At 41.0% G+C, this 12,528-nt stretch overlaps 1 protein-coding gene across 3 annotated transcripts in view; it reads right to left on the bottom strand.

The window, feature by feature from the left end:
- LOC120532982 (long-chain-fatty-acid--CoA ligase ACSBG2-like) overlaps positions 1 to 12,528 on the bottom strand; it is a 45,489-nt gene that overhangs the window by 3,463 nt on the left and 29,498 nt on the right. For all 3 annotated transcript variants that reach the window (XM_039759550.1, XM_039759551.1, XM_039759552.1), the window contains exons 10-13: positions 5,807 to 5,988; positions 4,341 to 4,574; positions 3,949 to 4,166; positions 3,019 to 3,158 (exon numbers count right to left, since the gene is read on the bottom strand). In XM_039759550.1, the coding sequence (XP_039615484.1) occupies positions 3,019 to 3,158; positions 3,949 to 4,166; positions 4,341 to 4,574; positions 5,807 to 5,988 (774 nt within the window). The remainder of the gene's footprint in view (positions 1 to 3,018; positions 3,159 to 3,948; positions 4,167 to 4,340; positions 4,575 to 5,806; positions 5,989 to 12,528) is intronic.

The raw sequence follows: 12,528 nt of genomic DNA, 5'->3' as shown, positions 1-12,528 counted from the left end.
CACATACACTCACCTAAAGGATTATTAGGACCACCATACTAATCCGGTGTTTGACCCCCTTTCGCCTTCAGAACTGCCTTAATTCTACGTGGCATTGATTCAACAAGGTGCTGAAAGCATTCTTTAGAAATGTTGTCCCATATTGATAGGATAGCATCTTGCAGTTGATGGAGATTTGTGGGATGCACATCCAGGGCACGAAGCTCCCGTTCCACCACATCCCAAAGATGCTCTATTGGGTTGAGATCTGGTGACTGTGGGGGCCATTTTAGTACAGTGAACTCATTGTCATGTTCAAGAAACCAATTTGAAATGATTCGGCTTTGTGACATGGTGCATTATCCTGCTGGAAGTAGCCATCAGAGGATGGGTACATGGTGGTCATGAAGAGATGGACATGGTCAGAAACAATGCTCAGGTAGCCCGTGGCATTTAAACGATGCCCAATTGGCACTAAGGGGCCTAAAGTGTGCCAAGAAAACATCCCCCACACCATTACACCACCACCACCAGCCTGCACAGTGGTAACAAGGCATGATGGATCTATGTTCTCATTCTGTTTACGCCAAATTCTGACTCTACCATTTGAATGTCTCAACAGAAATCGAGACTCATCAGACCAGGCAACATTTTTCCAGTCTTCAACTGTCCAATTTTGGTGAGCTCGTGCAAATTGTAGCCTCTTATTTTGTAGTGGAGATGAGTGGTACCTGGTGGGGTCTTCTGCTGTTGTAGCTCATCCGCCTCAAGGTTGTGTGTTGTGGCTTCACAAATGCTTTGCTGCATACCTCGGTTGTAACGAGTGGTTATTTCAGTCAAAGTTGCTCTTCTATCAGCTTGAATCAGTCGGCCGATTCTGCTCTGACCACTAGCTATCAACAAGGCATTTTCGCCCACAGGACTGCTGCATACTGGATGTTTTTCCCTTTTCACACCATTCTTTGTAAACCCTAGAAATGGTTGTGCGTGAAAATCCCAGTAACTGAGCAGATTGTGAAATACTCAGACCGGCCCGTCTGGCACCAACAGCCATGCCACGCTCAAAATTGCTTAAATCACCTTTCTGTCCCATTCTGACATTCAGTTTGGAGTTCAGGAGATTGTCTTGACCAGGACCACACCCCTAAATGCATTGAAGCAACTGCCATGTGATTGGTTGATTAGATAATTGTATTAATGAGAAATTGAACAGGTGTTCCTAATAATCCTTTAGGTGAGTGTATGTTGCGAAGTTGTAACGGTTTTAAAATAATTGTTTAATTTTGACATTCACACACATTAGCTTGCCAAAGCCCTAACAAAACTGTCAAAAGAGAGTCTAGTAGCAAAGTTTATTAAAAAGTGCCACCGTGGGCTGATGGCTCCCGAGCTGTGCCAGTGATGCTCCTGAGCAGGCAGACCTCTGTGGACATTTTGACGTCATGGCCATGAAGGCCTGGCCTGATGCTAGTAGAGGAATGGAATTATCTATCAGATTGGTTGTGACCACGTCAACTTGCAAGATTAAATTTTTATTTGTTTTTAACTTTAAAAGTCAAAAACACACACTTGGAAAGTGAGTGCGAGGGCTGATCACATGACCTAGTTAGTGTAGCAGTGCATACTGTAGAGAGGTAGCGTCAAGGCCACCACAACACCACTGCAGACCGCACTTTACCCTTCGTTTAAAACGCAGGCAAACCTTTTGCATTCAATTCACTTAAACTTTTTATAAGCTTTTTTTTTTTTTTTTTGTTAGTAAAATGTCACATCCTTATGGACTGAAAGCGTTTCATGCACACGCGCAAACACACTCACTGTTCACACTACTGGCACTCTGCCATGCGGTACAAGAGCATTAAAAGTAAAACAAAAGGGATCTGCAGATATTTTTTACATCTCTCTAGAAATTGTGGTTTATTGCAAATGGCTGTGTTGTGCTGGCATCTCAACAAAAGTCACAAGCTCCGTTTAATCTGGTTTACAAGCCTTCCCAGATCGTTTCACATTACATCAAGTTGGGGAGCTTGCACATGTGTTGCCACACCGACTACACAACACCACAACTCAGGATCCTGACTGGCAACCCCCCAGGCAGACACGCGGTCCAGTCTCACCCTCTGGAAATGACCCTCTATCTGCCGCAGCCAGGTGTTACGTGGGCGATCCCTTGGCCTGGTCCAGCCACTCAGGACCCCAACGAGCCAGATCACCCTCTGGGAATCGCACCACATGGCCGTACTGCCGTAACGTACACTCCCTCACAATGCAGGTAATGTGCCTCATTCAGGACTCCATAAGCAACCGCTCATTCGACACAAAGTCAAACCAACGGTACCCCAAGGATTTTCCGGAGAGACACGGTACCAAAGGAGTCCAGTCTTCGTCTCAGGCTACTGGGTAGCGTCCATGTCTCGCAACCATATAGCAAGACGGGAAGCACCAGGACTCTAAAGACTTGGGCCTTCGTCCTTTTGCATAGATGTTGGGAGCGCCACACACCCCTTTCCAGTGACCTCATGACCCCCCTTCAAATGCTCTCCCAATCACTCTACTGACTTCTTAGGAAGATTCACAAGAGACATGAACGTCACTGCCAAGGTAAGTTAACCTCTCGACAAACAGACACACTGCTGATGGCCGTGCCCAAGAGGTCATTAAAGGCCTGGATCTCAGTTTCTCAGGACACTCACAAGCCTTCACATTACATGCACGCAAAAACTGTTCGATTCTGAAATACAACTTTCCATATTTATATATAAAAGGGAGGGATTAAGGTGGTGTTTACGTTGCATTCCTCCAGCAGTTCATTGGGTCAGAAATCCCCCAAGACACCGCATGGAATCAGCACTCCGAGGCATTGTGACGGTTACGGGGCTATGGCTGCTTTCCAGCTGTCTTTTTTCTTGAGCACATTCATCACAAAGCTCACCACCATTTTGGTGGAAATAGCAGATGTAGATAAAAGGTTGTTGGTCTGTAATCACCACTGTAAAAATTATTAAAACAAGTACATCTCTCAATAAACTTTCGACATACCTTAAGTGTCAGCAACATGGAAAGAAATTTCCGTTTATCACCAATCAACATTGCATTGCTGATTATTGGAATTGCTTCTTTAACAGAATCCTCAATAGGAACAGGAGGGATATTTTCTCCTCCAGCAGTGATAATAAGTTCTGAAAAGAATGAAAAGCAAGTAAGCGGGAGAAAAAAAAAAAAAGTTAATTAAATCAATACTGCACAAAGCAGCATATTCAAATTGTACAATTTCAGCTTTCATTTTTTTTTTTTTAAAAACAAAGTGCACTTCCCATTGACAATCTGTAAAAATAAAATCTAAAAACAAAAACCTAAAAGGACATGCACTCGTACTACTGTTTTTAGGAGAGTTAGAATGTACAGTAGCATAAATCCAAAGAACTCCTATTCATGGCTACAACGTAACATTTTCCGGTTTCTCTCTACTTTTAAAGGCTTCATAGGCTAATAAACTATCTAGGATTCTCAAACATCCTGATGCTATTCCTAGTAGTCCATTAGACAGAAGTCTAAATACACTGAAGTATCACCTTGAAAAAACCCTTAGTGTTGGTTACTTAGCCATATTCATATATTGCTTGGCTGGATACAAAAATCTACTATAAAATGTCAAACAAGTCCTCATTAGTCCTGCAGGCATAAAGAAAATTAAACTTCGGCACATTTCCACCAACCCCACCTCCAAAGGGATGGCATGACACACAATAAAACATTTACACCTTTAGCAAACTATTTTGGACGTGTGCCCGATTCCTTGAAGCCAACCGCCCAGGATACAGATCGGACATTCTAAATCCAGAAAGTGACGCGTCCTCAACCCTGTAATCCTTTTCCTATTCTCCATTTTTACATAAAATTTTTTTTGGGCCAAAAACCCACAGCACACACACACACACACACACACACACACACACACACGGTCAGTACCCTTTATTCTTCCTGTAATGTACAAAAATCCATCTTCATCATGCTTTCCCAGGTCTCCAGAGTGCAGCCAGCCTTCCGAGTCAATTGCTTCTTTGGTCTTCTCTTCTGAATGGAGGTACCCCATAAAAACATGACGTCCCCAAAAACAGACTTCACCATTCCCTTCTGCATCCGGTTTATCAAGTTTGGTTTGACAGCCTGAAATCTCTTTGCCACAACTAAATGGAATGGATGGGTTGAGAAACAAAGAAGAAACCTTTGTTAGAAGATTGCACCGTGCAGTGTGGATTACCTTACTTCTCCTAGAACAAACGGTTTAAATAGAAGAGCCAACAGTGTAAATGTTTTGTAAAGCTGGACTTTGATTGTCCCAAACAAACCAACCAACCAACCTCATGATCCGAAATGCTTCTGCTGTGGAAATGGTATGTGGTCCCGTACTCTCGCTCATGCCATAAAGCTCCATCAATGAAATATTGAGGCTCATAAAATACTCCAGAGTTTCTTTGGTAATTGGTGCAGCACCAGTGAAGCATCTCGTACAGCGGTCCAGTCCCAGTGCCTCTCTCACTTTCTTGAAAACCAGGCTGTTTGCCAGCATATAACCCCAGGGAACAGCTGCATTTCTAAAAAGATTTGAAGGAGACCAAAATGGTTATACATTAGAATAAAGAAACAAAATGGCTACTCCGAACTTCACATTGTTTTTATGAAGCCATTTAAAAAACACCACACCATAAATCTGGAAAAAACCAACCCAGTTAACTAAAGTCTCCTGGTCTTTGGGGTCAGGGTTATTTGTAAGCGACGTCTTCATTATAGGATGTTGGATCAAAAAGCTTATCTGCCACTATATAGCTAGCAGAAAAACTGGACTTCTCACATTCATGCACCTCACCATACTCAAATATTAGGTTAACTGCAATCTCTAATTTGGCATATTATAATAATTGGATAGATAGAGAGATACACAGAGAAATAGAGAGGATAGTCATCCATTATCCAACCCGCTATATCCTAACTACAGGGTTACAGGGGTCTGCGGAAGCCAATCCCAGCAAATACAGGGTGCCAGCCCACCACAGGGCACACGCGCACACACACACCAGGGACAATTTAGGATCGCCAATGCACCTAACCTGCATGCCTTTGGACTGTGGGAGGAAACCCAGGCAGACATGAGGAGAACAAGCAAACTTCAAGCAGGGAGGCCCAGGGAAGCGAACCCACGTCTCCTAACTGCGAGGCAGCGTGAAAGAAATCTGCAGCTAACTGCAATTCATTTTAAAATTGTTCAATTAGTCAAAATTACATTTTTGAATCTAAACAGCACCTCTAATTTTGTTCATTAAAACAAGCGTGTTTGGATTATTTGTGGCAGTAAGCCTACAGCCATGTCAAGAAACAAAGTGAAAGCATTAATGTAAGTTTTTGCCGATTTATGAACGTTACTCATAGAATTGTATGAATCTTTCCAGCCCGGAAAGTGAAACTTATCCCTCACTCAACTTCCATTTAAAATGACTGCTGAAGATAAAACTGATAAGGACAACACTGGGAATTTAAAACAATCAACAAAATGCTAATTAACTTATGATCATCAATCCCTTCATACAATTAATATGCCTTTATTATTATTATTATTATTACCTTCTAATACCTGCCACAGAGACAGAATGGCAGGCTGCTGTTGGGATCAAATAATTACGTGCAAGTTTTAATTACGAATTTTTCCCATTTTATTTTTACCTTTCTTTATGCAATGCTGAACTTTTTCAGAACACGCATTGTATTTAATGCACAAGAAGAAGAAATACACATTCAAGCAAACGTTTCTTTTAAAGGAGACGTTTTTTACCCATTCATGGAATTGTAGCTCGCCTGAAGCCCAATCTGCTTGGCCCAGTCAGCCACCATTCTCTTTAGAAGAGAAGACTTTGCCCCAGTAGATTTCATTTTTTCTTGCATCTTCTCCCAGACCCGGGGAACACCCAAAAAGGCAGTTGGACGTACATCTCGCATGGTATTAATCAAAGACCCCTAGGGTGAGAATTTTAAACAAGTTTTTCAGGATTTAAAAAAATAAAATAGTATCAAACAATTCTGTCATTTTCAGTTATACATCTCAAAGGCCACATAGCCCTGAGCACCACTCATCAGCTAGCCCTCACTTCACTAAGAGTCTGGGACTTTACTAAAGCCCAATATCCTACCACCTGAAACAAATATCAAAAATTACAAATTTTTTTTTTTTTTTTAAATAAAATTTCAGAATAAAAGATACCGGCCATTACACTGCTCTTACACTCATATACATAGATTGGAAGGCATCAGTTTTAAATTTTAGATGAACGCCAGTGTCTTCATCCTTACCATCAGACAAATGGTGCCTTCTGGTCACTGATTAGGAAAAGGGTTAGAATGAAAACCTGCAGCCACTGCGACTCTCGAGGCCCAGAGTTTGACACCCCTGTCTTAGAGTATTCTTATATGGAAACACTTGAACTGAAAGGAGGGCCATTTAGGGCTCCAGGCTAGATTTCTATACTAGCTGAACAGACAGAATTGAAGTGAGAACCAGGAATAAAAGAAGAGCAAACGATGCAGAGAAGCAGACCAAAGAACACTTGTGGCATAAATCATTTGGACTACATGTTTCTTAAAGAGAAGCAATCCCTGTGTCTCAATTTGAAAAGGCTTGAGCTAAGGACAGACGCATACTGGTCCAGGGAGATGTGAGCAGAGGTAGGGAAAGTTCATATGTTGGGAAAAGGATGATCATGCTAGCATCAACAAGTCAATTAATAGGTCTGAACCAATGCCTTGTTAATAACATGGTTACATTATTGTACAAATAACTTTCCAATGAAATAAAAATGGCATACAAAATATAAAAACATACAAAATAAAACTATTAGAATAATGAAAACCATGCACACTGTGATGCTGTTGATTAATAAAGTGTGAATATTCTGCACATGCCTGCAATATTCAGCAGGTAGCATTAGCTCCATGAACCAACCAGGTTTGGGAGGAATGGGGTCGGGGGAAACGAACGGACGAAGGGTAGGGGGTTTCCTGTGTAAAGATTTTTCCACTTACAGTTCCACCTCAGAGCCACAAATGCAACAAAACTACAACAAAAAGTCATAATCACACACAACCACAAAAAAGGTTTATACTAAGCTTGTATTAAGCAATCTCTTACAAATCCAATCAGGAGTTCCAGATCCTACATTCAACAAATGAATGCAGAAGTTAGCAGAGTGTCTTTCTGTACTCCGCTTGTTGTATTCTCCAAATGTAGATGCAGTGTGAAGATTTGATGGATTGAAAGGTCATTGACTTGCATAGATCAGCAGCTGGGGTTCTTGATCACGTCAGGAATCCTACTGCTGTTGGAGTTTTTTGTTTTGTTCTCCCTGGCCATCGGACCTTATTCTTATTCTATGTTAATTAATGTTGACTTATTTTATTTTCTTACTGTGTCTTTTATTTTTCATTATGTAAAGCACTTTGAGCTACATTTGTTGTATGAAAATGTGCTATATAAATAAATGATGTTGTCATCGTCGTCTCAAATGGCAGTGAGTGGTAGAACTTATTGCAATTTTAAGACAATCTCTATAATTAATCTTCATTTGGATCTTGATCTTTGTTTGTCCGTGAATGAATTAGAAGCACTAGATGGCAGTAGAGAGACAGCTAAAACATAGGCATTGCATTAAGAATCTCCTCCAGGCTTATACTACTGAAGACTGTAGTACTCCAGTCACACCTCAAAACACAGACATTTAAACTAAACAAATTGTTGTGCTTTAAATTAACTAAAGAGATCTTCATTTAGAACTTGATCTTTGTCCGCGAATTCCACGTATGCGTAGACCACCTTCCAGTTTAGTACGTTGTTGTTACTCACGGATGTCAACAATGTGCCGGAATAACGAAAGGGGTGGTGGACAGTGTTACGCTGGTTAGCTCCTGAGGCCTGGTTAGAGAATGAGATTGCCGAAAATAAAAAGGTACGTGCCTATGTAACATATCAATGAAAGAAAGACAGTGGGTAAAATTAATGACAACGTAGCGGCACGTTCCGGAAATTATTATTGTTATGTTGTAGCCGGCGAGTGCTGTGCGTCTCACAGTTGTACCCTGGCTTGCTCACATGTCAGTAAAATGATCCCTATTTATGCTTTAAAGAGCCTGGATACCTATGTGTCCCCCTTTAATAACCATTGCTCCGTGTATATTGCCTTACTCTTTGGATTGCCACAAAGCAACCTGTGAGACTGGACAAAGGTTAAGAAGACATCGTGAGAGGAAACGACAGCGTCCTGAAAACGAAACGGACTGTGAACGGAGAGAAACAGAAATGCTCCCACACCACCACATAATTACTATTCAGACAGTGATTTCGAGTAGGCCGTTCCTATCAAATCAATGTCCAAGAGTTTTTTTTGTAATTCTGTTTCCCTTATAAAAAAATCATAATGCTGTGCGACGAAGGGCCCAGTTCACGACTGGCAGCCGCGTTTAAACAGGGAGCCCTTCACAGACAACTTTAACACGCACAACGTAGTTGGGCGCACATGGCTAGTGTTATATATAAACCAAACAGTGTTTCACTGGAACTGGATTTTCATCCTAGAAATTCTCCAGGGCAAAGAACCTTATCAGCACTTTTTCCCTGGTAAATACCAAGAAATATTTTCTCAGTGTAAACATGAAAACAAAAGCAAGAGTGCATAATGAATAAGAGTAAGCATGCAATGCAGCATAAATTAGCAAAACTGGTACATTCAAGATTTCCTTAGTAGGTCCTAGTGCAAAGCTTATTGAATACGCTAGCCACACTGACCCAGAATAACTAAGTGAAACTCATCCTACACCATACGTTGCAATTCAACACTAAATATACTTCCTGCAAAAAAATTTTCATGGTGTGCTTCATAGGTTCTCATGATTCTAATTTAATTTTGTAGCATAGATGTCAAGCAGCAGCCTAGTAGTTATGAACAAATAACTAAAATGTCTATGTAATGGACTTGCATATCTGACAGATTTAAAAGTCACCCTGTTCTGATACAATGAATGTCATCCTGCACACCAAATGACTCATATTGGCCAACCACATTTAATGAATCAGTAACAAATCTCCAGCCTTGTTTGTTTGCAAACATTTCAGCTAAAAGTCGGCCAGGATGACCGTTCTTAATATTAACTAATTTATAACAATCATTAACCATGTGCAGGCTTGTGATGATTAATGCCAGAAGTAGTATACCCAGTCTTTCATAAAATCACCAATACTTGGAGAAAGCTCAACAAAATGTCTTGCAAGGTCTCCAATATCTTATCAGCACACATTTTTATTTTCAGTAAATCTAACTATTTTACAAAGGTTGATATAGTGGGCTGTTAAATACTTCTGAGCGGTTGTGTTGGTTTAGTTATGGAAGCAGGGGGATAATTGTCAGAGCCAAATTGTGGTACAACAAACATGTATGAATGTCACTACTAATATTATACATAATTTAGGGGACAACATTTTCATGGCATTATTACCCTTTACCACCAACTATTTCCAATGAGGAGGTCTTCGCCCCATTCAGACCACCCCTGTCCTCAGTAACTTGTTCAATCCATCTACAGGAATTTCCAGATACTCTCAGGAAAACCTTCATTCCCTTCAGCATGTCCTACATTCACCCCAGGTCTTCTCTCAGCGAGGTGCGTCTCTTATCACTTTCCACGTGACGCACCAAGGAGGACATTGGAACTACACGTCCAACCACCTCATTTGGTTCCACTCAATCTAGAGAAGCAGCATTTCCATAGAAAAAGTCAAAAGGGAACCCAGGATCCCAGCACAGGAACTCATTCTAGCTGCCTGCAGCTACAATGTTACTTTTCGGTCTTAACCCAGAATTCATGATCATAGCCGTGGGTAGGGTTTTAGACAAACCTGTAAATAGACCTCTTCATCTGAGGACTTCTCCAGCTTCACTGCAATGCTTTGCTACATCTAAAAAAACTTGTACCACTGCACCAATTGGGTTTGTTCATCTCATGACCACCACATCTTCACTCATGAACAAGAACCTAAAATACTTCAAGTCTGTTTGGGCAGCTGGTCTTTTCTTACCTCAAAAGGAACAAGTCATCATTTTTGATGAGAGGAACACAGTGTAGTTGCATCCCTCAGTGCCTAGAAGGTCAGTCGCATAATGTCCTCAACATCACTACTCACCAAAACACCCATCAAATGTCTGGTTACCCGGATTAAAATTACAGTTGTGGAAGGGTTATCTTATTCAGAAGGTGTTCATCATCAGGGTGCAATTAGGCCCATCTCATAGAGGACCATGACTATGGGGAAAAGTGCCGATATTCATCCCAACCACATCACACTCAGGATCAAATTATTCTAGAGTGTCTTCGGTCTTTTGAAGCCAAGAGAGCTTCATCATCATCATCTGCTAACAGAGATATAAGCCTTAGTGTTCTAAACCAGACACTTTCCAGTCCTAGTATGCCTTGCTTGATAAGTCGTCCATGAAACACGGAGAGAAGATACACCATTGAAGGACTCCAACTCCCACACAGAGTGAACTTAAAAGGAGTGTTGTAATGCCAAGTATCAAAGTACAACACTCATTTTACAAACCAAGAGACCACATGGCAAGCAGCCCCAGAATCCAGCATAATACCCAATTCAAGAGTTTTATTCAAGGAGGTCTTTAAGCCTCCCCATTAGCTTCGTATCTCCATGCCCCCTATGTCTTAATTCAGCAAGGCCCTCACTGAGCTGTCCCCCAGGGATGCCCGATTTCAGCTCACACAACAACCCAATAACCTCCCCGGAGGTACATCCTCTGAAAGAAGAGAAGAACTTTAACAAATGAGAGTAGGCTGTCAGTTCATCACATTTACTTGGGTACCTAACAGCCAAAAATCCCAATATTTCATCCAAAGGCCGCTCAAAAGTGGGCAAGGTTTCCAGTTCAAATACACTACTTAACCATGGCAATCTGAAATTATGTTTCAGATTTTGGATTTGTGCGAATTCCTTTTTGACTTCTGTTACACCCCTTCATGTATTGTTGATAACCCAAAGGAGGGCAAAAAAAAAAAATCTGGAAAGACCAAAGTCTGGCAAGTCATCACATTACTGCCTTAAAATACCACTCCTAAAAATGGCCACCGCCCAGAGAAGTTAACTGCACATAAATTGAGGGGGTGGAGGATGAAGTCCAAAAACAACCCCACGGCAAGCAACAGATATTTTGCTTATCCACTTACTAGTATGCATTAGATTTTGCATTTTAAACCAGACTTTCAAGATGACCATCAACCCAGAAGCCATCTTTTATTGTCATTGAGGTTTATCAGCTTTTAGCAGGCAACTACCATGAAAAGCAAAGTCCAAAATGACTACCCTTTAATACAGAAAAACTTGAGCATGTATTTCTCCTTTTCTAGATTGTATGCTTGTATGCTCCCCCCAAACATTAAAGAGCTTAAAAGAAAGGTAGACCCATGTTTAGGAATTTGTATACTCTTATGTCCTGCATAATATTGTGTCTGTTATCCACCATTACAATTTTTCAAATCCTGTAACCAGCCATGAAGTTTAATTAATGAGTCATGTAGGCCTGTGAATTCAGAAAGCTGCTTATGAATTATTCTTTCATATACCATTTTGGTTTGTCATTCTAAATTCCTTCCTTTTTTACTATAAACACTGCTGAAGGCAGGTAGTAGAAGAATTTAAATATATTTGCTCTCTTGCCCTACATGTACCTTCAGAACCTTCCCTCTGTATTTGCGTGTGTCTGAACATCTCTTCACATCTCTGTTCCCAGAAAGCTTCTTAGACGATCATTTTGAGGCACCTTTCTCATCCCTTGTCCACTTTCATACTTGCAGTCTGTGAAGGCAGCTCTCTCAGCACGTCCATTTCACACTCGCACATCCTCTTTTGATCGCGTCACCAAAGACACACAAATTCTTGCTTTTGTTTTCACAATTACACGATGGGGGAGGGGGGTTGTTGGGTACAGACTTGAGCTCTGCAACAAAAATGCTGATCATCTCTGGGAACAAAGGATTTAATAAAAAAAATAAAAAAAAACACAACACACACACACACACACACACACAAACACACAAACATGGGGGATAAAACTCTTAAACACGAAATGGTTTATTTTACCAAAAGAGTGTGATCTTCAAATTAAAAACAGCGAGGACTCCAAATGCTAGTTTGTGATGGCACAATGACTGGACAACACACACGGCGGAGCACCACAGCTGCTGATCTGCTCAAGCCCTAGGACTATTTAATTGTAATTCTCCATAACTTTACAAACTCCAACTACACTGGCAGAAGGCAGGAGCACCTCCATGAACTGCTGCTTTCATCTCCATTGTGTTTTTTTTTTTTTATTAAGGTGTCCCAACACAGCCCAACTGTGGATTTGCATGCTGAAAGATTCTTTAAGAAAAGAAATATAAAAACGTGTTGTGGCAGAGTCTTACTGTAGTTATTTTGTCACTGGTGTGGCTTTAGAATTAGAA

The sequence above is a fragment of the Polypterus senegalus genome, chromosome 7 (assembly GCF_016835505.1).
Source record: "Polypterus senegalus isolate Bchr_013 chromosome 7, ASM1683550v1, whole genome shotgun sequence".
Lineage (NCBI taxonomy): Eukaryota > Metazoa > Chordata > Cladistia > Polypteriformes > Polypteridae > Polypterus > Polypterus senegalus.
The sequence above is the reverse complement of the archived record's forward strand: the minus strand, read 5'-3'. Positions and strand labels throughout refer to the sequence as shown.